The sequence below is a fragment of the Pezoporus occidentalis genome, unplaced genomic scaffold, assembly GCF_034315485.1.
Source record: "Pezoporus occidentalis ecotype Australia unplaced genomic scaffold, CSIRO_AGI_Poc_V1 ctg214, whole genome shotgun sequence".
Taxonomy (NCBI): Eukaryota; Metazoa; Chordata; class Aves; order Psittaciformes; family Psittacidae; genus Pezoporus; species Pezoporus occidentalis.
Window position 1 is genome coordinate 892,296 of NW_026914007.1, and position 27,669 is coordinate 919,964.

At 44.8% G+C, this 27,669-nt stretch overlaps 1 protein-coding gene across 6 annotated transcripts in view; it reads left to right on the forward strand.

The window, feature by feature from the left end:
• Positions 1 to 23,894, forward strand: part of LMO1 (LIM domain only 1) — a 64,400-nt gene extending 40,506 nt beyond the window's left edge. For all 6 annotated transcript variants that reach the window (XM_062619845.1, XM_062619839.1, XM_062619843.1 and 3 more), the window contains 3 exons: positions 5,828 to 6,041; positions 17,864 to 17,989; positions 23,475 to 23,894. In XM_062619845.1, the coding sequence (XP_062475829.1) occupies positions 5,828 to 6,041; positions 17,864 to 17,989; positions 23,475 to 23,580 (446 nt within the window). In that variant the 3' untranslated portion in view covers positions 23,581 to 23,894. The remainder of the gene's footprint in view (positions 1 to 5,827; positions 6,042 to 17,863; positions 17,990 to 23,474) is intronic.
• The last annotated feature ends 3,775 nt before the right edge of the window (positions 23,895 to 27,669 follow it).

A 27,669-nucleotide genomic window follows, 5' to 3' on the forward strand; every position in this document is an offset into this window, starting at 1 on the left:
GGTGCATCCCTACAATAATCACTTACATAAATTAAGAAAATGAAGTGTAATAATTGGGGTTTTTGGCAGAGAGGCTGTTCAAGACATAGGTAGGAAACAATTTGTGGTAGAGAATAAAAACATTATTCCAGTACTATGTTGTGAAAGGTGCCATACAACTGCACAGGGAGCACAGTACTGGAGTTGTTGTCACAAACCTTTCAGAGAGTAGATGCATTTTGTGTGTGTGCAGTTATTTGCTTTGTTGTTGAGCAAGCTTTTATGGTGAAAGTACCTAATCTGAGGAAAAAGTTTTTTTTTTTAAAACAACAAAAAAGCAATCCAGAAAACCCCATTGAAAAACTTGCAGAGGGAAAGAGTTAAAGCCATCTGCCTGAAAGCATTGTGTAAAACATACACACAATGTTGGGGAAATAAACCAATTATGTGTGCTTCACAGGAGGTGGGGGACTGACCTTTGTGTATAATTAGTTCTTTTATTTAAAGCAAAGATTTTGAATAGAATAACTAATTAGCTGTCATAAATGGCAAATTGAAGATTTTGGCCAGATTCCTTGGGGAGTGTGGGAGGACGTCCCTCCTCCCAGCCCATGCTGTATGCTCTGGCTCTCCTCCTCATTAGGGTTGTTTTTAGTCCTCTGCAGTGGTAATGAGGAGTGCAGTGGCGGCACTTCTCAGGGCCCCCTTAACAAGGCATGAAATGCAGGTGGAGGAGAACCACCTTCAGCTCCTTCCACTCGCACTCTGCACGTGTGGATATAAGCAGAGGGCTTGGGTGGGAGAAAGGGAGGCCAAGGGGGGCCTGAAAAATCCGGGTGATATCACCTGTGTTTTCTGCTCTGGACTTGACTGTATAAAACACAGGCAAGCTGCAAAGCCTCGAGGCATGTATCATTAGCTAGCAGTCCCCCATTACTCTTTCAGACCAATTAACCTTTAGAGTTGCATTAAAGAAATTACGTGGTGAACTTCTATGCTTTCAGAGGGGTCCAGTAGCTCTCTTGCAGACCAGAGCACTGTGAAGCTGTACGCCATAGGACCACTGCAGATAACTGTTATTTAAAAGGTCTACCATTTATAAAAAGTTCCCAGGCTCTCTTGGAAACGAGGCTTTATGAACAGAGCCCTTAGAGGAACTGCAGCTGATTGCCATGTGAATAGAAATATCAGTAAAATGGCTTGGAAAAATGGAGAGGTGTACTTAGTGGACACTTGTGTTACAAAGCCAGCTGAATAATTTTACAGAAAGACCCTGACTGAGAAGATACAGGCTGATTAAAGCTTGTTTGTCTGACTGTGAATAGAGGTAAAGTTTAGATTACTCACTACAATAACAGCCTCTTTAGACACAGCCATAAATTTCAGTATGTCCAGAGGTGGTGTCTATAATTTTTTAATGTGCATTGGAGCTCCGAGCACTCAGAACAGGTTTTGTTTTGTATTTACCAGCAGCAAGTCTATTAAGTTGTAAAGGGCAAAGAAGGAACTGTAGGTAGCCAAAAATAGCAAGGCTTCATCTACTGCTTCTAAGAAAAGCTAGCAATATGGATGGCTAGCAACAGAAGAGGAGAGAGCAACTTGATGGTACTTTCAAAATTTGGCAATCAAGTAGCATTGAGTACTGTGTTCAGCTCTGGGACCCCCAGCACAAGAAGTACATGGACCTGCTTTAGTGGATCCAGAGGAGGGCAACAAGGATGATCAGAGGACTGGAGCACCTCTGCTATGGAGACGGGCTTAGAGAGGTGGGCTTGTTCAGCCTGGAGAAGACAAGGTTCTGTGGAGACCTTAGAGCAGCTTCCAGTGCCTAAAGGGGGCCCGGAAGAAATCTGGAGAGGGACTTCTTACAAGGGCATATAGTGACAGATCAAGGGGTAATGGCTTTGAACTGAAAGAGGGGAGATTTATATAAGATATTAGGAAGAAAATCTTCCCTGTGAGAGTGGTGAGGTACTGGCACAGGTTTCCCAGGGAAGCTGTGTCCACCCCATCCCTGGAAGTGTTCAAGGCCAGGTTGGGCAAGGCTTTGCGCAACCTGGTCTAGTGGAAAGCATCCCTGCCCATGGCAGGGGGGCTGGGACTGGATGACCTTTAAGGTCCCTTCCAACCCAAACCATTCTGTGATTCTGTGATTCCCTTTGTGATCACATATTGAAACAGATGAGTGTTCAGATGTTACTTTTTCTACTTCTGCAACACTACTTCACATTTCCTAATCCTCACCCACGCAGCCCATACAGAATTTGCCAGTGGTGAGTCCTTTGTTTCTTGACAGCCTGCTTAGATATTATGTGCCTTTGATCAAATGGAACTAGGTACCTCAGCATTTTTTTGTAAGAACTGGGGAAAAATCTACATAGAGAAATGAAGCAGCATCCCAGTCTTATGGTCTTACAGTGTGGAAATTTCCCAACAGAAAGATCTTTCCAGGTGGTTGCTGCCTGCAAAGCCCAGGCAGAAACCACCTGGTTGGGGTTTGCTGGAAGCAAGGCAGGAGGAGGAAAGTAGGGTTTGGTGTTTGCTGTGTCCTCTTTGTGCAAGCCTCTCTCGATGGAAAGGGTTAAGCTTCTGTGATGCTGCTCTCTTGTTGCTTGGAAATGATGTGGCAGGCATTGGAGGAACCTTGCTGATCAAGTTTGGCAGTTTCTGAAATTTTGTTTCACGCCTTGCCTGCTGTGTCACCTCACCAGCTAATTGCAGCTGCAACTTTCTGTAGTGGCGTGTGTGCTCCGTGCAGACTGGTTGGTTGGGATGTCAGAGGGAAGCCTCACAGCCCAAAATGTAATTTCAAAACACTGAACCTGACCAGCAGAGGCTGACCTTGCTCGTTATTATCTGAGTGGGAATAGCAGCTTTGAACATTATATGATCTCTGAAATGGTACCTTTTTTTTCATTAGAAAGCCCCCTGCTGAACACTGACCAAATATATAGCTTTTTTCCTTGCTTAAGGTACTGTTTAAAAATATATGTATCTGTTCCTTTGCTAGTTATTAGAATAAAATCAAAGTGTTACATTCCCCTTATTCATGGAAGCCTCTCATAAAACAATGGTGTGCTTGCATTCATGAGGATCTGAGATGGCTGTGGTGAGCGAGGGCTTCCAGGGCCACAGATGGAACAAGAATCACTGCTACAGCCAGCCCACAGCTGTACAGGTCAGCTTGCCACCTCCACCTCAGCAGACCCTCCTGACCTGCCATCTTGCCCTTACTGATCACACCAACCTCTCCTAATGGTACTGCAAGGGTTTCATATCTAGGCAACTGCCCTTGTGCTTGACCATGCTGCTATTACAGTGGACCCCTCACTCCAGATGGGGGCAGCTGTAATTCTGGATGTGCACTGGTTTCAAAGGCACTCAAGGGTCTTGGGAAGTCCCATCCAGCTGAAGATCTTGTATTTCTGAATCACAGAGATAATCTCAAACCCCATCTATGCAGCAGTTCTCTTGAAAGGGGGTTTAAAGCGCTCTGGTTGTCTAGAATCTGCATTTTGAAATCCACAGCTGCTCCAGATGCAGGATCCTCAAGTTACCTAGCTGAACCTTGCAAAACCATTGTATGATGACCCTCCTAGTAAGAAATCCTCTTCTGCCTTTAAGGATACGCAGTTCACATTTAGAGAGGCTGTTTTGGGGGTGGGTAGTGATTCACTGGTGTCTAGTCCTATCTTAAAGTATAATTTGCACGTCAAGGTCTTAGTTTTCATAGGGGTGAACTATTTTCTTTCATCACTGATGCTGTATCTCACACAGTTTGCAAATGCAAATACATGCATTCACCCTTTCCTGCCTCAGAATAAGCCAGTATCTTCTCACGATGTGCTGTTTTCCTGGCATGGAGTTGGAGAGAGCACAGATTGAAGGCTTTAGGTTTTCTGAAAAAGATATCACTCAGAAAGTGAAGCTTCTCTTTGCTCCTGAAATGTACCTTAAATAAATAAATAAATAAATAGAGTGTTTCTGTGCCCAGAACCACAGAGTTACTTCCCTTGTTCTTATAAGAAACTGTCACGAGGATCACGGGACTTGTGCTGTCTGACCCCCAGCACCTTCAGTACATAACACTTGTGACACCTCCCTGTCTTTTCTCTCTTTGCAAATGTGTGGGTGTTTTTCTGTGGCCATGTATGTAGAATTTCTCTCAGAAGCGTTATGAGTTGCATATGTGACAGTCAAACAGAGATTTAAGTTTTCACTTAATTATCGCATATTTGTTGCTGGCATCAGAAGTTTGCTTGTATTGACTTTGCAAGTGGGTTTTGAGTGTGCCGCAGCAAAACGCAGGGGGCTCTTTAAGCCGCCAGAGTTTTTGAATGTTACTTGACCTGTCTCTGTGCTGCTGAGACCACTTTGATAAGAAATGGATCAATACCTCGCTGTTTGTGTAGAGGTGTCTTAAGTGCTATTGTCGTCTGCTTGAAGCTCTGACAAAGCAATTATTACTGTAGGAGTGGTGGGTTTTACATGTGCCACTGTCAGGTCACCCTGGCTTTTAAGAAAAGCAGCAAATGTCACTTATTACGGTGGCACTGACTCAGTCCTCTCTGGTTAAGGACTGTTAATAATTCCATTATCAAGCTGCTACTTTCCAGGACAACCAACGCTTCTTACAGAGATGGTGGCTTCACTTGTGCATAAGTATATAACCAGTAACACCTGCTACTATAGACAGTGTTCCCTCTCCTCTGTATTGGTTATGCCCACAGCATGCTTGTTACAGGCCCAGCATTGTCATTTTTAGTGATTGACACTAGTAAAATAAAAATCAAGGTTCTAGAGAAAATGGGATTCCGGCATTTCAGTGAGTTTGTGTATTCTTTCCTCATCTTCTGTCCCCTTCCTCCCTACAGTACATCCTTGTTAATTTTTCCACCTTCCCTGTTGATTCCATAAAATCCTTCCCTACCTCCCTCTTAAACTGATAAGGGCAAGAGTTCTCGCAGGCATGCAAGTGCTCACCATGGGAGGCACTACCTGCTTGGAGGAGAGGAAGTAGCTGGAGACAGCAGTGGACAGCAGGAAGGTGGGCACAGCAAGTCTGCTCCAGCCTGGTGACTTCAGCCCTGTCACCACCTCGCACCTAGCGCATGTTTGCTTTGCAGTCTTAGCAGGGGTTTCCAGGGAGGAAAAACCTGGCTTTTTACTACCTTCTCCAGTGGTACAAGAGAAGGTATTGTTTTGTTTAAGGAGCATGGCTTCACTAGTGGTAGTGGGGCACTAGCTGGGTTATTCTAAGCGATCCTCACGGGCTTTTGAATGCCATTTCTTTTAGAACAGCCTCTGGGCTGTTCTTGCTCTCACTGAGGCCTCTATGACCCTTAGATTTCACAAGAGAGGAAAAACAGTGGCATGCCACATCTTTTTATATCCACTCCTCTCCTTTCCCCATCAAGCTTGATCCATCCAAGATGCTGGACTGGGGGTACATACTGTGATAGCCCTTCTGATCTTCGTAATTGCCTGTGGCAGGTAATTAACCACACAAGGTACTGGTAATGAGGGAAAAAGCAAATGTTGAAATTGCACCTAGTTTATTCTCCTGCAAGATGCTAATTAAAAAAAAAAAAGTATGGTGCTTTGTGTCAGTCCTACCCTTAGGGGAAAAAAGGGCTGCGTTCCTGTTGTACTCCCACTTAACCTGCAACAGCATATGAAGTTTAAATTCCTTTGACTATCAGCTTCTTGTAGCGTGAACTCCTTGTAATGAAACCAACAGCAGTGTTTGCTCACAGATCTACCTATAGCTCACATAGCTACCTGAAATGCAGGCAACCTCTTCAACCTGTTTGGATATCTTCTAAAGAAATGCTTTGTTTGCATGCAGGTGTGCCAATGTTATCTGTACAACCCAAAGGGAAGCAGAAGGGCTGTGCTGGCTGCAACCGGAAGATCAAGGACCGGTACCTGCTGAAGGCTCTGGATAAGTATTGGCATGAAGATTGTCTAAAGTGCGCCTGCTGTGACTGTCGTCTTGGAGAGGTTGGATCAACTCTTTACACAAAAGCAAATCTCATTCTTTGCCGCAGAGATTACCTGAGGTAAACAGAGGAACGTACTGTGGGCTCTTCCCAAAGCCTCTGAGTGTGCTGCCAACTGTTTGTCTTTCTAAACCTCTACTATGAAAACACGTACTTGTGCATGGTCAGCCCTGTCCAGAAGTGGCTGGAGTTTCTTCCTCTGTCTAAGCAGGCTTCTTATTTGCACTTAATGTATTTTGTAGCCAGGGAGGTCGAATCCTATTTTTAGGATAAAGGTAAAAGGAAGAAGGCATGACTTAACTGTTTATTATTATTATGAACCAGAAAGAACAAACAATGCTTGCTGAAAAACTTAGGGAAAGACTGTTAATTCTTCTTGCATACCTTTGATGTTACACTTCTGTATATTGTCTGAGGCCTGACCAAACATTTACCTTTTCTATGATAGCTTTTAGATAGATTTCTAGTGCTTGTATTGAGTAAGGTTCCTCCCAAGGGGCTCTTGTCTCTTCACTAAGTAAGCAGAGCAAAAGACTCCAAAATTGCAGATCAACTTCAAAAATTTTTTTATACATGGGGAAGTCTGCAGAAACCATCACTTAACTTTGAGTTAGAACTGCCCTGTCAGTGTGTGTCTGCAATATGTAACAACACATGGCATTTTTTGCCTGGTGTGTGTGAGGTTTTGTACAAAATACTGCATATAAACGCAAATGGATTTTGATAATGGATTTTGGTTTTCCTTTGGAAGAATGTACTTAATTCCAGCTAATGTTCATATTTTCTTTTTTTTTTTTTTTTTTAACCTGAAGCACTGATAGCATTTCCTACGCAACCTCAGCCAGCAAACACACCTGAAGCAAAACAAAAAAAGCCCAGTTTAAAGACAGGGAGGTAAAATGTCATCTAACCTTGCAGTCCCAGTGATCAGATGCTTCAAGTGTTTCAATATAAAACACATCTCTGAATATATTTCATAAGTATTTTCTTAGTAAACTTGAACAAACAAGTTTATCCTTGTAAAGACGAGATATTCAGCACTGAGTCAAATAGAAGAAAAGTCTATTAGTGCCATGTGGGAGCTGCCACCTTGCCTTTCAGCCAGGCAGTGTACAAGAGCATCCTGCCCATGTGAGGGGTTTTGCTCCTGTTTGAGATGAAATTCTCCAGGGCAGACATGAAATGTCTCAGCTGAAATTCTGCCACACAGGCAGCAGTTGCCGTCCATACCTGCTTAGGTGGGATGCAAAACGTAAGTGAGGAGTAGCTTGGATAAGGGTGGAACAATTCTGAGGGCGAACAGAAAGGATAAGCAGTCTTTGGAAAGGTCGAAACAATGCAGTGAGGCGTTAACTATCTTCACTATCATGAAATAATTTTTGTACCTTGCTCAAGTCTGGGTATTTACTAATGCTACAGGTCACTTGCTGTAGAAGTATCCTTAACCCTGTCTGTGCTAAGCTGAAAACCCTGAGCTTCAGAAAGTTCTTCAACAACAGATTTCTAACCCTAAATTAGAATTTTGGTTCTTCACTGACCCTCCTTCAGTTCAGCTGTCCTCTTTTTGTGTTGTGGACATAATTCTGACGTGTCAATGAAGAATATAACAGTTCTTGATCTCTTGTGAAGGATTGCATAGTTTCTTTTCATCATAGTATCACAATTGGGCCATGCAAGGTTCTAATCACAAGGACCCCAAAATCTCTCAGATTTTCTTCCAGGAATAGTCTTTCTCCCAGAAAGCATAAGCTGCTTTAGTTTCTGGAGTGTTTCTTTATCTTGTTTGTACCTTTTTTTAATTTATCTTGTTTGCACCCAGCTTGCCAAGCAATCCAGGTCTCTCCATCAGTCATCGTCCTCTTCATTATTTATCACTTCTCTAAACTTGTCATTTGTGCACTTGATAAACAGTGTGGTGTTTGTTTGGGTTTGATGGTGTCCTGGGTTCAGCAGTAGCAGTCATTTTTCTCCTTCTTGGTAGCTGGTGCAGTGCAGTGTTTTGACTTTCGGCCTGGGAACAGAGCTGATAGCGATGTTTTGGTTTGGCCAAGGACATTGTGAGCCTCATGCTCTGCCAGGGAGGAGGGGCAGCCGGTAGGAAGCAGAGACAGGACACCTGACCCAAGCTAGCCAAAGAGGTATTCCATACCACAGCACGTCATGCCCAGGAGGTAACTGGGAGTTAGCCGGAAGGGCTGGGGGACTGCAGGGTTGGAGGAGGTATCGGTCAGAGCTTGGTCGGGCTGGGGTGGGGGGGGCGAGTTATCAATCGGCTGGTGCTGAGGTGTTGTATTCTCTTCCCTTGTTATTTCCTTTATCATTATTACTATTGGTAGTAGCAGTAGTGATTTGTGTTATACCTTAGTTACTAAACTGTTCTTATCTCAACCTGTGGGAGTTGCATTCTTTTTGATTCTCCTCTCTGTCCCTCTGGGAGTAGAGGGAGGGCAAGAAGGGGGGGAAGTGAGTGAACAAGCTGCCTGACTGGTTTTAAACCACGACAGATGGGATTTTGTTTAATCTGACCTGAAAGATAGATATTCAGTGTTATTCTGCATGTTACAGAGCCCTACTAGAAATACTAATCTGGGAAGTGATTCCCATTCACATTTGCTTTTTGGGACCTAAGAGCTACCCCTCATTTTGTCTGTTTAATAAGCACTGTATTGATTTTTGTTTGTTTTAGTTTCATAGCAAAAATAACGGGTGACATCAAATCAGACACTTTAAAGGGCCGAAGGAGAGCAGTATTGATGCTGTTAAACTTAGACAGAACTTTTTATTACTGCACTTGTAGAGCATTTCTTTCCTTGGTTTGTCCCGACAGTGCTGCTTTAAGGTAGGAAAGCTGAATCTGTGATCTTCTCACTGATCTCTAGGTGGCACGACTTTCTGGGCCACACCAGAACACCGTGCTAGAGATGGGAAAGAGGCCAGGAGTGATAGACCCCAGGAAACATTTGAGAAGAGAGAGCAACTCACAACATAAAACATGGAAGGCAATAGTTTGGGCTAGTGTTTGCCCATGTCCATACAGCTTCTGTCACAGCAAGCAGTTAAGCGTGGTCTCTGAAACAAACCTGTTCTAGCCCCTCTGCCTCCATTTGTTGGGTTAGAATAGTCCCTGGCTCACCAAGGGGGAAGTCTGTTGCTATTTGTGCAGCATGGTTAAATTGTGGAGGGAAGACTTATGTGGGCTTCAAATATTTGTTCTCTCTCTGAGTTTAGTCCATTATAGTAGCTTTGTCCACTAGAAATATTTCTTACTTGTTTTTGTTGGAAAGAACAATGTAACTTTACAGCTATGGCGTTTTGTGTTCTTGCTAATAAATAAATTTAGCTTTACAGTATGTTTGGGTGTGTTCTGCTAAACTCCTGGGTTCTGTTCTCCTGATGCTAAGGAACCCTTTCAGGTTAGGAGTAAGCGCATTGCTATGCAGTCCCATATTTTATGGAAGTATGGTTTTACTTTAAAGCATCTTCTGTTGCCTTCTACACATAATATTTCTTTCTCAATTTTAACTATTAATTCTATTAACAGAAGGAGTTAAAGTTGCCATTACCATTTCTCTACTTATTGTTCACTCCTGTTAATTTGAATTTTTCTTCTTGGAGACTTACACATTCTCATCATTATATAATCACTTAATACTTTTAGAGCCCCTATCCACATCTCTTTTTTTCCTTATTAAACAACTCATGGTATTTGTTCTAGTAGTCAAATTTTAGTAGAATTCATTCCTAAAAATAAGTTTTCATACTTCACACTTTACTTGCACCAGAAAGGGAGCACTTTACCTGGAGGATGGTCAAAGGAATTTATTGTTGGCCACTTCCTCTATAAGCATTTGAATAAGAACAGGGTTCATATCACACTAGTATTTAATAGGTCAGCCATTATGTGAAAATTGAAAAGCTAGACTGATTCTGCACCCATAACTGTAAATTTATGCATCTTTTATATCTGAAGCCCAAAAGGAATATTGCTGTGTAATGACCAGGAGAAAAAAAAATTGGTGTTTCATGATGTCTTTGTAAACTGATGTTTCTTTCAATTTGGCTGTGAGCTGATTGTGTCATTTGGGAATATGTGCTCCATTACCTGGTAAGATGTGCCTTCTCCCATCTAGCAGCCTATAGCAGGCCTGTTCCTGCCCACAGCTCCAAAGACCTAGCCATTACCACTCACCACCAGGCTCCACTTGCCTCATCATTGGGCAGGCAGCAATGTGTAGGTGCTTACCTATAGACAAAAAGGGCTCCTGGATTATTTTGGGCAGCTTAGAAATTCAGCTGAAGTTGTTGCCAATTTGCAGGTCTGGGATCCTCCTTGTGCCACCCCTCCTGCAGGTAGGTGCTGTTGGGCTGCAGCCACTGCAGGGACTGGGGACAGGGATGAACTTCTGGACTTCTATCATTGGCGTGGGGCAGAGTGCTGGGATGGGAGGGCGGCTGGCTCCTGCCCCGCTGTGCCGGTGTTGCTTTGGAGCCAGCTTTGTCTGCAGCACTGACAGCATGGTGGGCTGCTGGCCACATGCGCTGGTCCACGGTGGGTTTTTAGAAGAAGACTTTCAAGCGTGTTTCAGGAGCTGGTAGCAGACCATAGCCTGATCATTTGTTTCAAAAGATAAACTGTCGTCATTGCTTGTGAAGGAACATTTGTTAACCTTCACATTTCATAAAACACTTTCTTGCTCATTTTTTAATCATGAAAGATGAAATTGGATCTCGAGTTGTTATCCTTGCGGTATCACCTCAGTCTCCAGCTGTGTCTAGATGTATCTTTCGATACATTTCTTCTGAGCAAATAGATTTACCATTTGTTTCATAATCACAGTTCTAGCATTCCTACCTCTAATTATTTTTGATAAGCAAATGCTATTGAAGAAGCCGCTTCTGGGACTTAGCAGCTTAGCATGCAGCTTGGATGGCTCCTCGCAGCCCCCACGCAGCGCTATGTGTTTGTTCCTGGGCATAATTAAACATTCACCAAGCTCCGGTTCACAGGGACGGTTTGGGTGTTACATCAGGATTTCCCGTGAGGAGCTGACAACTTAAATTTCACTGCGGAGTGCTGATGACGAACATGATTTTTCCTTTTTACTCAGCATGGTGCCATAGCACAAGCAAAGGCAAGTCAGGATCTCTCTGACAGGAGCAGATCTGTCACTTCTGCATGCTTGATATGCTGGTGGTGTGAAGGTTTTTCATCATGTAAACTGATTAGGGCTTTAATTAGACTCCAAAGAAAACTCCAAACCTGTATTAAAAAATGATGGTGAATCAGTAAGAGAGAAGGGCTTCTTGGAGAGCCCTAATGCTGTTCACAATGGATTTCATGGAAATTCTTTTTATCCAACTTCCCACATTTTGATCAGTCCCATGACCTGAGTGCAGTGTTGGTGCCTCTGGTGGGTGGATTGATCAGCCCTGTGTACCTTGTCTGAGGGACAGAGAGGTCCCAGCAGGACTGCCATCCCCTGGCACCGGCACCCCTCAGTGCTGCTTGTATCACGAAGGCTTGAACTCCACCCGTAGCAGCTGCTATTCCAAATGAGTCACATGCCCGGTACTGAGCTTTCCAGTTGTTGGATACCTGTTGTTTTTTGCTCTGCCCCAGCAGGTTCATTCTGTTAGCCCTTCAGATGAAGTGTTCTGTGTCTGGCAGATGTGCAGGGTTTAGTTTTGGTGTGGGACATGAAAAGCAATCTTGCCCAAACACAGGCACCGTGCTCTCTGGCATATGAGGATGCAGGCAAATGCCCTCCTTCTGATGGGCTTCCCCAAGTCAGTAACAAAGGTCCTAAACCAAGGTATTAAATCACAGGTGGATGCGTAAGCACAAGTCTTCAGGAACTGAGAAGTGCATGCCACAGCTAGCAGAATTCAAGTTAATCTACCAGAGACATCACTAATACTCTTGAGTGTAGCTCTAGCTTGTGGAAGCTGGGATTCTTTTCCACCAGAGGAGAGTAGTGTGCGTGCATGCACCGAGAGCATGCCCTGCTTGCTTTTCAAGGGACATGTTTAGCATGGGCAGGAGAGGTATACATGCAGTGTAGCTGAACCAATGGTGTCTGCTCAGAGCCTAAAATGTTGCTAAATTGAAGTCCTGTTCTTGCATCACAACAGGGAGTGTCTTGCATGCTATGTAGGATACCCTCACTTCTACCTCACTTCTACATTTAGTATCTATACAGATTAAGGAGGATTAATTAGACTGAAAATACAGCGTGTCTTGGCAGAATTGCTGTGCTTTCTGATGTTAAAGTACAGATTATTTTTTCTTTTTGCATAGTAGCTGGTCCAGGAGTTTCTCATGGCGTATGCTTTTCAGGATAAACAAGCGATGTTTGGCTTGTTCATTTGCTTTTTCTAACCTCTTTTTCCTTCTCCACAACCTCCCAGTGAAGTAGAAAGCTTGTGGGGGGTAATTCAGCCTGGCTGTAGTATACTAGCATGCCTCTGGCACTTTCAAACTTTCAGTTTTATGACTGCTGCTTTTAAAGTACCCTAAGAGATTGTGGTTGTGTAGGTGTTCAGCAGGGCCAGAGACAGCCAAGTTGGGTTTTTAGGTCAGTGGCTTCAGTTGTACCTTAAGAAAGACTGGAACAGGGGAGGAAGACTTGGACTTCTCCCTCCTAAGAGTCCCAGCCCCACTGTACCTATCTACTGAAAATACGGAAGCAGAGACCAAACAAGTAAACCCAAGAGAACATTCACATGCATTCTTCAGCTGAAAACAGTTGCCCTTGAGGAACCTTGAAATTTATTCCCAGTGATCTCTGAACTAGTGTGGTCACCTGACCAGAGGGATTTTTCGTACCGCACTGGTTCAGCTCCTCCTGCTATGCTGTCTATGACTGCCAAACCCTTTGGCATGCAAGATGTAAATTCTTGGGATTGAACTTGAAGGCTTCATGGGAGGACAGCTTGACCAACTTCATTAGTATCAAAATGCGTTTTCTTTCCTTCAACTGACATGACTTCCCACTGCAGCGCTGACAAGGGATGGTATCCTGGGTAGGAGGGTGCACCAGCTAATATGCATATACTGTGTGATGAAACACCTGTCAGCTTTCTCTGAATATTACACAAAGGCTGATTACAGGGAATTTGGGAACCTCAAGTCTGAAGTTGCTTTTAAGCTTAGTCTTTTTATCTTTTTAAGTGATGTTCAGGCTTTCCCTCCAATTATTGGCATATTCAGTACTTTGGTCAAATCAGACTTTCAGTTCAGTTTATTTCTAATATCCACAGATGAGAAAGAATGACTGCAAGCTGTTAAGAGTCATCCTCACTCAAAGACTACTCCTTTCTTTGTTTGTTTCAAATAGTAGGGGCAAAACCCTTTCTTTTGGTGTAAGTTTCAGGTACGTAAAGCAAGTCTTGTCCTACAGCAGGTCCTGATGGTACTAGGAAATATATGCAGCAGGCATATAGGGAAGGTGTATGGGAAAGCCTATTTCATCTACTAGCTAGTGAGGATATGAGCATGAGGTTTGGTAGCTCTTCCAAAACTTGTATATCCAGATAATCTGGGTATACAAATACAGAGAGAAATATGTAGCTGTATACAATATGTGCAAATGTAGAATCATAGAATCACAGAACAGTTAGGGTTGCAAAGGACCTTAAGATCATCAAGTTCCAGCCCCCCTGCCATGGGCAGGGACACCTCCCACTAAACCATGCCACCCAAGGCTCTGTCCAACCTGGCCTTGATATTTATCTGTAGATAAGTGCCTACTCCTTTTTCAACTCACAGTTCTTACCCTTCAGTGTTGATGAAGCCTCTTGTTTGGGGGAATTGTCAATCTCAACTCAGCTGTTTAATTTTGAACTTACCTTGTTCTTGTGCTGTTTAAAAAAATGTGGTTGACACTCCTAACCTATCCTTTCTGTACCACTCATTATTTATATGTGCTTGTCCTGGTTCCTCTTTTTTTGTCTCTTGTGAAGTCAACAGCTCCAAAATTTTCACTCTTTCTGTGGATTTTCTCCCTCTTTCTTGATTGCAAGCTGCTAGCTAGTCAGACACCAGGATACGGAGAAAAAGAAATGGGGACTCTCTCCTTTGTAGGCACTGACGAAAACAGGCTGTTGTTTCTAGCGGTGACAGAAATAGGTAATTTGGTTCTCAGTTTAGCCACCCCGCACATTTTGGTTGGAGAAGGAGAAATCTGTTAAAAGGTGCTAAACTTAATGTGTTCACATGAGAAGTTTCTTACTGTCTTCCCTACAGTAAGGACCCTTAACAATTCCTTTTTCCAAAAAACGTCTGCAGGGTGCTGTGATTTTGCTATTGTTTGAGTTAACTTCAGGTGTATTCACAGAGCTGGTGATGTCTGGGCCATCGTGCAGAAAACTACCCTTTAGCCCAGACAAGAGTACAGAAAAAGCATCGTTCGACAGTTTCCTCCTGCTTCCAGGAGCGCTTCTTTCTTTTCCCATTAATTCATTTGCATTCACTGCTGCTTCTGTATGCCAATTAGCTTTAATTTTTACTATACACACTGACATCAATGGCCAATGAGAACAGTGCATAGCAGGGTTTTTAGTGTGCCTATAAACTACAGAAAATTGTCCTTGGACAAACTCCTGCTTTTAGACTGGCTGACAACAATAGGCATGGTTAAGTTCAGGCTAAGAGCCATTAAACATAATTACTACCACAGGGTAAAAGTTTAATTGTGCTGAATTTTAAATCTGCATAGTCTATGCCTATTTGCAAGCTGGCTAGGTCTTCCTGTTACATAAGGGGAAATAAATCTGTGCTTAAAAATTGTTGCCTTTTAACTTCAAAGGGAGATGAAAAAAAAGGGTTTTTAAGAAGCAGCAAAACAACTCTAAACTGAAACCTTTCTGTATTTCCAGCTTCTTTTATGCCAATGGCTTCAAGCTGGTAAGTAGATGCTGATAGATTTTTTGTAATGTGCTTCAACTTTGTGTGCGTGAATGTGCAAGAGAGTATTGCATCTGTTATGAAGGTGTCTGGGGGACAGAATGCAGATCAGTTTGTTCTTGTGGGGTTATTTTAAATTTAACCACAGATGGGGCTTGGGGTGGAATATTTTCCTTCTGCTTCTTGTTTTCTCTCCCTCCTCCAACAATGTTAAGCTCCCCACCAAAGAAAGTTTCAGCTCAAGTAACTTCTGGGTAAGTAGGTATCAGAGGAGGCAGGTTTTTTTACAAGCAAACAAGAAAAGGTAAAAGTCTGTGTTCATTTTGCTGTTTCTTCAGTAGACTAAAAAAGAAAATAAAATCATGTTCAGTGAGCTACAAGTTACAGCATAGTTTTAGAAGCAGAGTGAATATACAAGGCTCTAAATCACTCCCTGAAAAGCAGATTAAAATTAGGCAGTGCTAGAGCAAGTGTGAAATGTTCATCTGTTGGAAGAAGGATGGTATGGAGGACTGCAAAACTTGATAGAACAGAAAAAGATTAGCACGCTGACTAGCTGGAAGATACATTTATGTAGACATTAGAAGGCAACATGATTTCATCTGGACAGAACATAAGCTTCAGATCTTATGCAAACAGCCAAAGCTGTTTAACAATTGGTTTACCCCCAAAACCCCTGAAAGAAGACAGGTGAATATGGTACCAAATACATTTTTCATGTTTCTTAAGCTAACTGTTTAAATAGTTAAGTGAACATCTGTCCAAATTTCCCCATCATTTCCATTTAGAAAAGTCTCCTATTTGAAGGCTGAAGAAAAGCGCCTGCTTAACAATGCAAATGGTGCTGTCTGGGGCCCCTTTATTTTGTTTAATCTAGATTGAGCTCCACACTACTGTGATGCTAATGAATAATGGATATTTTATACTTGTGCATGTAGCAGTGCTGGGCACAGAGCAAATCTAGGATTAACCTCCCAGTTTCCCTGCCTAACGTATCGGACTCATTTTTTTTAGTTTACTGTGACTTGGGAACTCTAAAAGCAGATGCCTGATTTTATGGAAAATGGCAAAACCCTGGCAAAAGTTGTCAGGTTTTGCCATGCCCAAGTGAGGTACTGTAGGAGCGAGGAGCTGTGCTGGGGAAGGAAAGGAGGGATGTCTGTATTAATGACTCGATTTGTAAGCGGGTGCTGAATGAGAGCCAGGGCATTTTGGGGTGGAGACCTGTATGCTTTTCACTGCTGCATTTTTGCAGTCCAGTCTGTTGATGTTAGACAGCCAGGTACCCTGCTCAGCTGCCTCCCCTGCCTGCCTGTGGGAGCAGGAGCAAGCCCAAATCAGCTTGCAGGGAGAAATTGGTAGTGGGGCAGCCTCTTACATGGTCTGAGTTTGCTGTATAGCAAACTATATAGCTGGGATTTTCCTCTGCCTTTCAGCCCTCGTATGATGGAGTCGTGGGGGAAGAAATTCTGGTAGTCCCTTTGCAATTTTTCGCTCCTCCAGAGGCATTTCCTATTTGGTTTGCATTGTTTGGCTTTCAGAACAAGCGTAGTGCTGTTTCTCCATAGGAAGTCTTAGGCTTTTCCAGCCAGGCCTAATGAAAGACCACTGATACCACTTCTAATGAAAAATGATGGTAGCCTTTTTTCTAGCTGAAGAGCAAGCTGACTTCAGGAGCACGGCGCTGTGGGAGGGTGGGAGAATTGTGTGGAGGTTTCTATAACATTGCTGGGTGGTTTAATTCACAATTACTGGCCAGTAATAATTAGTATTGATTAGCTTGGCAAATTGCAGGTTTAGAAATTGGTTATAGATTTTCCTGATGCTTCTCATCTGTGTTGTGGAATCAGCCAGACCCAATGGCTTGAAACAAACCACGAGCCCAAATCTGTCTGCAGGCAGCGACGCATTGCATGCACAGAGCTAATGGTCAGCAGGAATTGTATGTCTTGAGGCTCATCCCCGAGCGAATACAATTTTTATCGTCTCCTAAGCAGAGTAACTAACCACATGTGTACTGACCACAGCCTTTGGTGAAACTTGGCTTTGTCGGCCTGTTGATCCATGCCCCAGCTGATTCGTGTGGCTTTAACATTGCAGTGGTGTGCTGCCCCTGGCGTGCACAGGGGTCTGCAGAGACATCTCGGGTAAGGTGCCTGGGGGAAGGATGCTGCAGTCTTGGTTGAGTCCCCTGGCGAGAGCTGTAACAGCAGCAGTCATCTGGGGAGACAGATAGTGAAAGCCAAGATGAAAATGGCAAAGCTTCCAGTGCTGAAGGGCTGTCCTCAAGGACCGGGGAGCTGAGGTGGAACGGCTGAGCATGCCGTTCAGGCCTCAGTGGAAGGGCTTAGATGGCTCCCAGGAGGGACATGGAAGTGGGAGGAGGGGGATGCAGCCATGGAGGAGGGCTTGCTCTCTGAGGTGCCTTGCAAAATGGTTGTGTATTCATTGCAAGAGAAAGTGTTTTTTCATTGTAAACAGCAGGTAAGTGAGGCTCTTCCTGAGCTGTATGGTAGCATTGCCTGCCAGGGTTGGCAAAGTTTGCAGGTCTTGTGTCTCGCTGTAAGAGGCTGCCAGACTATACCTCTGTTAGGTTTCAGCTGAGCTCAGATGGCACAAGCACCCATGGAGGAGGATGGGTGGCTCCGAGCACCTACCCCACTGCTGCAGAGGGGCAGATAGGTCTTGACTGAAATTTTGTGAGCCCCAGAATAGTGCTGTAAGTGTTTAATGCTTTTCTCCATTAGACAGCAAATTAGCCCTAGGCTCGCAAACCACATGAAGTTTCATCTCAACAATCAGAGCCTGCTCACCAGGCAGTTTTATCCCAAGTTCCTGCACACTGGTTGGTCAGCGAAATGGAGACTGCAACTTCTATTTATTGGTGCAATACAGTATTTGATACTGCTAATTACACTTAATTAGTCCTTCCACCATTTAATTAAAATGGCTTCTAATGATTGTGCTTCTTTGGCAGGCTCTTTGGTACCACCGGGAATTGTGCTGCCTGCAGTAAACTGATCCCTGCCTTTGAGATGGTGATGAGGGCCAGAGATAATGTTTACCATTTGGACTGCTTTGCCTGTCAGCTCTGCAACCAGCGGTAAGGACACAGTTATTATACACACAAACACAAACTAATTTATACCTGTGCCCGCAAAACAGGGAAAATGTCTGATTCATGCTACCTGTCTGGGGCTCACAGCCTGCTGGTGTGGCTCAGGCTGGTTTATTAGACTGACCTGGGTGATGTATGTAAGTACCTGTAGCTCCTTTACTGCAAATCCCCTTGGAGCTGGTGGGAGTTGGAAGGGTGAGGGGTAGCACACAGACTGCAGATCAGGCCACAGTTGTACACAGCACAGCTGCTGATGAATAAAAGAAACTGCTTCAGTGTCCTTTCAGGAAATACTCTCCTTGAAAAACAGACTGTGGAGAATGGACTTCCTCTGGCAAACTGATGTTATTTTGCTTAAATTAGGTTTTTCAGAGGCTCAAAACTGGGGATGGCAAAGAAGGAGAAAAAGAAGGGACAGGAAGGAGAAAAATACTCTAGATAAACCGTTTTCAGCACTAAGAACAAATGTTCATAATTAATACGGGATCTCAGTGGCTTAATATTTAATGGGGCTTGTGTATTTCTTCTGGGTTTTACCCAGTGGAAAATGCACATCAAGGGATATAATAAAGAGTCATTCACAAAGTTTCACTCAGGCTGTCTGTAGCCAGCTGAATTTGGGAAGGCTGTGAAAAATCTTCCCAGCCCCCAGAACCAGACATGACACAATTGCAGTCACTTCTGATGCATCTATTCATGTCCAAGACAGGTCTGAAGGTGCTTGTTGTTCTTACTGCTTGTTTAGTCAGGCAGTGACTGCCCAGGGCCCAAGGGCTGTGCTGGGGTATTCCAGTTCTTGACTTGTGGTTGTGTTTCCCAAATATGAAACTAGGAGGCAATGCTTCATTGCAGAATCACAGAATTCTTTAGATTGGAAGGGCCGTTAAAGACCACCCAGTTCCAACCCCCCTGCCACGGGCAGGAATACCTTCCACTGGAACAGGTTGCTCAAAGCCCCATCCAACCTAGCCCTGAACACTGCCAAGGATGGGCCAGTTGCAGCTTCTCTGAGCACCCTGTGCCAGTGCTTCACCACCCTCACAGGGAAGAACTTCTTCCCGTGTGAAGGAGTGAGAGAGATGACAAAACTCGTGGGAAAATGGAGAACCCTGTAAATACAAAGCTAAAAGTGGTTGATACGCCGGAGGGAAGGAATGCCATCCAGAGGGACCTCAACACGCTTGTGAGGTGGGCTGGTGCCAACCTTATGAAGTTTAACCATGCCAAGTGCAAGGTCCTACACCTGGGTTGGAGCAATCCCAGGCACAGCTACAGGTTGTGCTGAGAAGAGATTCAGAGCAGCCCTGCGGAGAAGGACTTGGGGGTGTTGGTCGATGAGAAACTGAACATGAGCCAGCTTCAGTGTGCGCTCGCAGCCCAGAAAGCCAACCACATCCTGGGCTGCATCAAAAGGAGCGTGACCAGCAGGTCGAAGGAGGTGATCCTGCCCCTCTACTCTGCTCTTGTGAGACCTCACCTGGAGTATTGTGTGCAGTTCTGGTGTCCTCAACATAAAAAGGACATGGAACTGTTGGAACAAGTCCAGAGGAGGGCCACAAGGATGATCAGGGGACTGGAGCACCTCCCGTATGAAGATAGGCTGAGGAAGTTGGGGCTGTTCAGCCTGGAGAAGAGAAGGCTGCATGGAGACCTCATAGCAGCCTTCCAGTATCTGAAGGGGGCCTATAGGGATGCTGGAGAGGGACTCTTCATTAGGGACTGCAGTGACAGGACAAGGGGTAACGGATTAAAACTTAAACAGGGGAAGTTTAGATTGGATATAAGGAGGAAATTCTTTCCTGTGAGGGTGGTGAGGCACTGGAATGGGTTGCCCAGGGAGGTTGTGAATGCTCCATCCCTGGCAGTGTTCAAGGCCAGGTTGGACGAAGCCTTGGGTGAGATGGTTTAGTGTGAGGTGTCCCTGCCCATGGCAGGGGGATTGGAACTTGATGATCTTAAGGTTCTTTCCAACCCTAACTATTCTGTGATTCTATGATTCTATGACTTAAAAACTCATTGCCCACCCTAGACCAAAAGACACAGTGGAATCTATAATGAAGCAGCTATGCACAGTGTGTGTTTGTGTGAATGCAAACTTGTGCCCCGTCTCCCACTAAACTTAAGAGACTGTGCAAACGGGAGTCTTAATTCTCCTCCCATGCTCTCTGACCGTGGCTCGGTTCACGGGGATGAATGGGGCTGGGGCGGGTTGGTGCCCCGGCATGGAGGAGGAGAGCCAGGCGAGCCGTTAGTAGCGGTGGCGGCTTTACTCAGTCCCGTTGCGGAGGGCCTTGGCGGTGTTCGCTGTCGGTGGGAAGCTGCGGTTGGCGCCGGCGGTAGCGCCGGCCCAGCAGTGACATCTAGTGGCTCCGGGCCTTGGTCTGCTTCCCGCAGTCCTGCTCGGGCTGGCGGCTGCCACTTCACTTCTGTTTTGCCGCTCTTAAACACGCTCCTGCAACAGCCGTAGCTCCCGATCTGCAGCAGCGTGTGACTGTCTGCAGAGCTGAAACCTTCCCTCCGCGGGATGGTCTTTCTCCACAACCCTGGAATTGCTAGTGCTTTGTGGCGTTTGTCTCCAGACTCGGAAGCACACCTGGATGCTGCCAGGATCAGCCCTTTGCCACAGCTTGCTTCAGCCTGCCCATGAAGGCCGGGCAGGAGAGGGATGCTCCCAAACTCCGCGTTGATACCAGAGCTAGAGCAACCCAAGTGTCCTTTGCAGGTGCAAGTCACGGCTCTGGGCTGCACAGGCAGGAGCGCTGGGTTGGCCCTGGAGTCTGTAGGATGAGTACTGGTCATCAACAGCGTAGCTATTGGTGCTAGCTTCTCTCATGGGAAAGCCTAGTTCTGCCTAGTTTTCGTTTTCAGGAATTTCTTTTAAATGTCACTCTTTATTACAAAGGTTCCAAAGCACCTCTTTTCCTCTCTTCCCTCTACAATTGCTAACACCGTTGCTGTGCTCAGTGCAAAGGGCCATTCTACTCTTCCTTTAAAATGATCTCCAGGCACTGTTGCTGCCTGTCTGGAAAGCACAGGTAATCTCTGTTCTGGCAGAGGTGCACTTTGATGCACAAGGGATTTGCCCAGTTTGGGAGCAGCTGAATTTTTCTGAAAGATGGACTGAGCAGACAGCATAGAGCTATGTGGGCATTGTGATTTCGGCATGAGACTAGAATGTACCCTCTTATCCTTGAATGAAAAGGGCAGAATGTAAGTTCTCCTGTTACAGACAATATCGGAAGCTGAACTGAGAACAGTGAGTTTAAGTAACCCTATCGTAAAAATTGCAGAGGTAGATGCCAGACCTAGTTCTGATTAGAAACACCACTTGAACCACTACCTTGTTCTTCAGCCATGAAAATATTTGATTATGAAAACCTTTCTATAGTTCTCTTCCAGCTTGTTTGTCCTTCCATAGCTAGACTCTGTGTAGAGGGTTAAATATCAGAGCAAAATCTCTTAATATTTTTACCACATGTGCGGTGTTTTCATTAGCTTCATTCTCTGAAACATCAGGTTTGCAGTAAGTCCTACAACGTTATTCAGCCTGCCATGTTTTAAACTGTTATGAAGTCAATGTTGCTTATCACAATACTGAATAAAGTTTTGTCACTGCTGTAACTGGCTAATAGGGTAGTATTACAAGGGTTGCAGGAAATTCAGCTGTTTGTGTTGCCATTATCTAAAATGTAGTTTAGCTCAGAAGAAAATTCACCCTGTAGAAATGGCAGGGTGTATTTTAGTTCCCATGTGCTCATATACACACAGACACCCCCAACTCCCTAGCTCTCCAGCTCTTCCTTGGGCTCCTTTAGACTCAAGCCAGGTTTGGCAAGAGAGAGCTGCCGATGATGCTGGTGGCAAGAGTAACATTTGCATTTCTCTTCCTAGAGATTTGTATTGTACTTAAAGTAGATATAAGTAGCAAAAAGCAAGCATCTGTGTTTATATATTTATAGTGAATAAACCTGCTGGTGGGGAAGGTGGTGTTAAGGAGAGTGTGCAGTACAGTTTTTAGCATAAAAGCTCTTAATTTAAATTGAGATGAATTTTTAGATTTTGAATATACAAAAAAGGTTGCGTTTCAGAACTACTGCAGCATGTGCCGCAGAGGGAAGATGATGGACAGTCTCCAGTGAAATCACAGAAAGTGAGAACCAATGCCCAGTTCTCTCTGTACCGACACGGCAAATTAATCAGCGTATTTGAAGATGTCTGGCTGGAGAAAATTTGTGGCCATGTTGGACCTATAAAGCTCTAAAATGATCAGTCCTGTTGTTGTAGCAGAAAATACTCAGTTTTATGGAGATGCTTTCCCTAAAGCTGCCCGAGTTACATATCTAGAAAGCATTTTAGACGAGGAGTAGGCAGTGTCCCTGCCAAACCTCTGCCAGGGAGCAGAGACCTGCTAAGGTCTGCTAAGTCTCCTGAGGATGGGGTCATCTCCACTGATCTTTCTTCAAAGCCCAGTAAATATTCGTCCTTACCAGAGGCTGGTGCCTACCTGTTCCCCTCTATTCAGAGCTGCCTTTTGGTGTGGTGGGTGGGGTGCCTCTCTGCTTTAGGGACCTGGCCTGAGTTAAGATTCAGTGCTTGGGGCAGGGAGACACAGCCTTGTGCTCTGGTTTGTCATTGCCCCAATAGTGAGGTGGATAGAAAAAAGACCTTGAATTGGGTGCAAAGAGCATTATTTGTTCTCTTAAGAAATAAAGATTAGCTTCTGATTCTTGAGCAAGCAGGAAGGGCAGAAAAAAGCTATTGGCTGTCAATTCGCACCTCTCAGATCTTATATCTGGAACTTTTTTGACCTTAATGGTCAAATAAAATTGTTAAATATCACAAGCTTCTCTGTCAACTTCAAGACAAACAGAACAATTTACATGGTATATAGAGAGCAGTGCCCTTCGCTCAATGAAGATAAAGGTTAGGAGTCCAGCCACCAGGAAATTTCTATTTATTGTTCAGCACTGTACACAAGGGGGTGAGGAAGGACTTAATAGCCAGTCCTTGCCTGAAAATTAGTGTAAATACTGCCTCACCTGAGGGAGCCATGGAAATGTGGATACCAGCAAAAAACTTCAAACAGTCTCTGTGTAATATTGCCTGTTTGATTTCCTGGTTGTAAGGCAGGGACCTCTCTTCTGTAGGGATAAATCCCTTAACTGTTCCTGGTCTCCTCCCGCTGTTGGCACAGGACCTGGCAGTGACCTGCTCCCCGAGCTGCTTTGTACAACCACGGCCTGGGAGCCAAGCACCACAGTGCCAGGAAAAGTGACAGCAAAACCCCATAGCATATGTAGGGAAGGAGAGAAGGAGGGGAAACATGATGGCTTTCCTGGGGTTCGCACCACTGGTGAAGCTGGAAATCAAACACCAGTCCCCAGAGTCACCTTCAGACCCAAATGGCCTCAAAGTCCCCTGTTCTAAGCTCTGTTCACACTTACACCCCTTAACTCTTTTTCTCTTCCAGATTCTGTGTGGGAGACAAATTCTTCCTGAAGAACAACATGATCTTGTGTCAGATGGACTATGAGGAAGGGCAGCTGAATGGGAGCTTCGAGTCCCAGGTTCAATAACAAGCCCTGCTTGGCGGAAGCACTGTGGGATGGGCGCTCAGCCGCCTGTCAGCTTGCCTGCAATATTTTTTTAATTCTCGGTCCAGAGAGGACTATATAATTGTAGTACTTGCCCCCAACACAAAGCAGTTACAATTTTAGATGTACAGTTGTGCCTGCTTAGCTGAGCACTGCATTGCCTGTATGTTTGTGAGTTTCCGGGGTCTGGGGGAGGGCTCTGTACAGTCCGTTTTCTGTATATAAACTGGAACATTTATTTTATGAAAAATGTAATGCAATTTTATTACTGGTGTGAATTAAAAATTATGAATGTTTCCTGGTCATCTTAGCTGTGGTTTGTTCCCCGTGTGGTGAAAGCCTGTATTTCATGTGCTTGATGTTGAGCAGACTATTAGAAATACATACACAGACCCCTGGCCTCTGCAGGAATAAAAGCAGAGCCAGGAGTGCACACACACAAACTGGGGGAGACATGCTGCTGCAGTTAGACCTCTCCAACTGAACCATGCAGAGACTTGTGTCAAAACCCCTGCTGCACATACTGTGGGAGGGAGTGAGCTGTGGGAGGGTGATGGCTGGGAATCACCAGTGTCAGTGACCAGGTCCCACCAAGGCTGCTGTGCATGCCTTGCCGGCTGAGAGGCATCTCACTTTCCACCTCTATGGATTTAGACAGAGCATCTCAACAGCCAGGAGTGCTTGTTGGCCAGCTGATCTGGTGTCTCCAGTCTAGGCTGTAAGAAACAGGCTCCCTCCAGCCCTGCCAACAGGTGCCCAGGCATTGATCAGAGCATTCATTTCAAGGCTTTGATGGGCACAGAGGTTTTCCTGTGGGTCATTGCTTCTCCAGGTCTCAGCTGCTGCGAGAGCTGATGTCAAGGCTCAAACGTGGCTTGGTGCTGATGCAGCATCACTTTTGCAGCCCTTTTTGCTTACTTTGTGCCAGGTGCTTTGACCTCCCACATTACAAAAGCGATCGGATTTGAAGTGTCTCCCACATAAAAGCTCTGAACTGTGTTCCTGCTGCGATGCTTTGTGCAATGATTTTCAAGGTTATGCAATTCATGTGCAACCCACTGGACTGTACCAAACACATTTCTTTGCATGGTGAGTGTCACTTTAATACAGTGCACCAGTAGCTGTAAAGGATGGCTGCAATTCTATTTATTTGTTTTCTTGCTTTTTCTCAGATTTACCTCTCTTTCCTCTAATAAACAGACACCGAGTACTTTTTCTGTGATGTGACTTAATCGGTTACTGGTCCTGGGTCATGTGCGTGTTTTCTGAATTGCAAATGCCAAATGCAGTGCAGCACCAGCTGCACTGCCTGTTGCATGAGATGCTTTTATGTACATCTGTGTTGAATAATGGCTAAACAGAAGCAAAACACCACTAGATGCTTAGCATGCTTCAAAACATTACCTGTCATCTGAAGCTACCTCAGACACATGAGTTAATTGAGTGGTTTTTGTTCATAAACAGATGTGTTGGGTTGGGAGACCCATTATAAAATACGTGACCTCATCTCCTTTTATTCCTGTAAAAATGGAATAGCCATTAAAAAGCCACCTATAGCCACCTATGGGTAAGTGATAATTGCTATTCCATTTCAGGGCCTGTTGAGGTTGGGGGGGGGTGTCTTTTGAGTTGGCATTCTTTTTGAAGAGGCTACTGCAGGCAGCCATGCTAGGGCTACTGAAGGAGCAGCTTGTTGTCTACACCTTTTGATTCCTTGCTTTGAAATGTGCTGTTGGGTGGTGGCTGGCTCTGCCTGTGCTCCATGGGGAAGGTCTAACCACCTGCCCATGGGGTTTTGAGGCAATGGCAGCATGAGGGTGTGTTGTCCCATGGTGAGGATAGGAGCTCACCAAACAAGCTGAGGGGGTTATTCAGATTTAGTTCAGATTCTTAAGGAGTGTTTTGGTACCAGTTTAAAAACTAAGTCCTTTGGAGAATGGTACTTAAACCTTCTGGAAACATGTTTTTCTTGGCTTAGGAGGTCTCCTTACTTCAGAAAGAAGGGGAGGAAGAAAGTGTAGCTTTTCAGAGCTGCTTGGATAATGCCAGCTAAAGGCTCTGCAGTTGCCAGATCACTCATACATCACGGGGAAAGCCACAGAAATGTCACCCCAGAGCAGGAGCATACTGTAGGAGAGGGTCGTTAGTGTGGGAAATCTGACTCTACTGTTGGATGACTGAAAATGGCACTTGGTTGGTATGAACCATGTCTTGCTGTGCACATGAGTCCCCACACTGGCTCTGCAGGGGAGGTGTATCTGAGCTGGGCTCATTTGGACGTGTCTTGGGATAGCAGTGGTTTGGTGAGGTTTTTTTGTTATGTGCAGCAGACTGAGCCAGCAGAATGATGGAGCAGAAGATAGCCTGGGAGACAGGGGACAGTCTTAGTGGGTGCCACCTATATGGTACTGGCAGCATGGTGGTGTGAAGGAAGCCAAGGATGAAACATTAGCAACATTACCTGGGAGCAGGTAGCACATGTGAGAGCAGGGAGGTCCAGCGATCACAGGGGATGTAGTCAGAACACGAGTCTCTCCTCCTGGGGAGGTAAACGTCAGGGTGGTGTATGACCAGAGACTGAACCCCTCCTGAAGAGCACCCCTGCCTTCAGGGCAAGGCAGGACCTGAGCCAGGGAGGTTCAGCCAGTACCAGCTGTGTGAACTGCAGGCAGTGCTCTCCCACCAGGGTGAAGGGGCTTCTGATAGGCAGCACCCTTGTTTTGTCACCACGGCTGTAGATCTGACTCCTGATACCTAACAAGGAACTTCGTGAAGCTGTTTCATGCAAAAGTCCCAGCTGATGGCTGGCTGGTTGGGAGGAAAGCCTGGGACAAGATACGGTTTCTGGCTGTTGAATAGAGTACGGCAAATGTTCAGTTGTCTTATCCTAAAAAAAAATACAAAGGAGAAATTGTGTAGCATCTGTATCCCTCTTTTCAGTGTCTGAACAGCAGACAAGGCCCACCTGCCCCAGCCCATGCCCCAGAGAGCACTGGAAGTGGGATTTCTTTAAAAATAAAAATCCCAGGAGGACAAGGCAATCAGGAATTTTTGTCTGAATGCTGCAAATTTGCTTAATAGAAACAAGTGCTGGAGTGCAGACCTGCTGTTGAATAATCACTTCCACTCTACAGAGCAGAGCATGAAAACCTTTTGATGGTGTTATAGTCATCACTTGGCATAAATATTCATTCAAGGAATCAGAGCAGAGTAAATGGCATTTTAGACTCTAATCATTTAGTATTAGCAGATAGCCTTTTTACTGCTAAAGATAACCACTGCTTAATCAGTTTAGTGACCACTGGCATATAGTATGACATTTAAGCTTGTGCCTAAGTCCCTGCATTGAGGACACGGCTGTCGGTGACCTCTCTGCCCTAGTCTCCATCGTTCCCAAAGTCAGCCCAGCCACTGCCAGCTGCTAACCACACGCAACTGGCTTTAACTTCTGAATTATCTGCCATTTGCCTCCTTATCTTAGATCAAAGCAATATTTTAAGTTCATAATAAAAATGCTAAAATCTAGGATCTCTTCTCTTTTTTTTTTGCAGTCAGGGCTAATGGCTGATCACAGTGCAGTCTGATTTTGAGATTAAAAACCAGCCAGTATTTAAAGGCAATCAAAATCTCAAGCTGCTTCTCCATTCATCTTTAATGCTGGTGTAATTGCTGCACAGATCCTGGCTCTTCCTCCAGTCTTAATTTCATTTTTTTCTAGTGCGTGCCTGTCTTTCAGAGGGATGTTATCCTTCCCTGAGCAGCATTAGCGCCATTGAGCACTCCGCTATCGACAATCCAGCTCACCCGATTTCATATCTTGCCAAACAAGTTAATCTAATATTAACAGCGGCTTGTTACTTCGCTGTTAGCTTAATTTACTTTACAAGAAGTGCGATATTTGCATTTCATCCCTCTGTCATTGGCTTGCAAACTATTCTTCCCAACGCCAAGAAGGGATGGCTCACATGGCTTTGCGTGAGCCTCTCGGTGTGGCATTGCCACATGGAGGAGGGGCCATCACCCCAACCAGGCACTTTTGCTAATTGGCCAGGGCAGACGTGGATTGGAAGG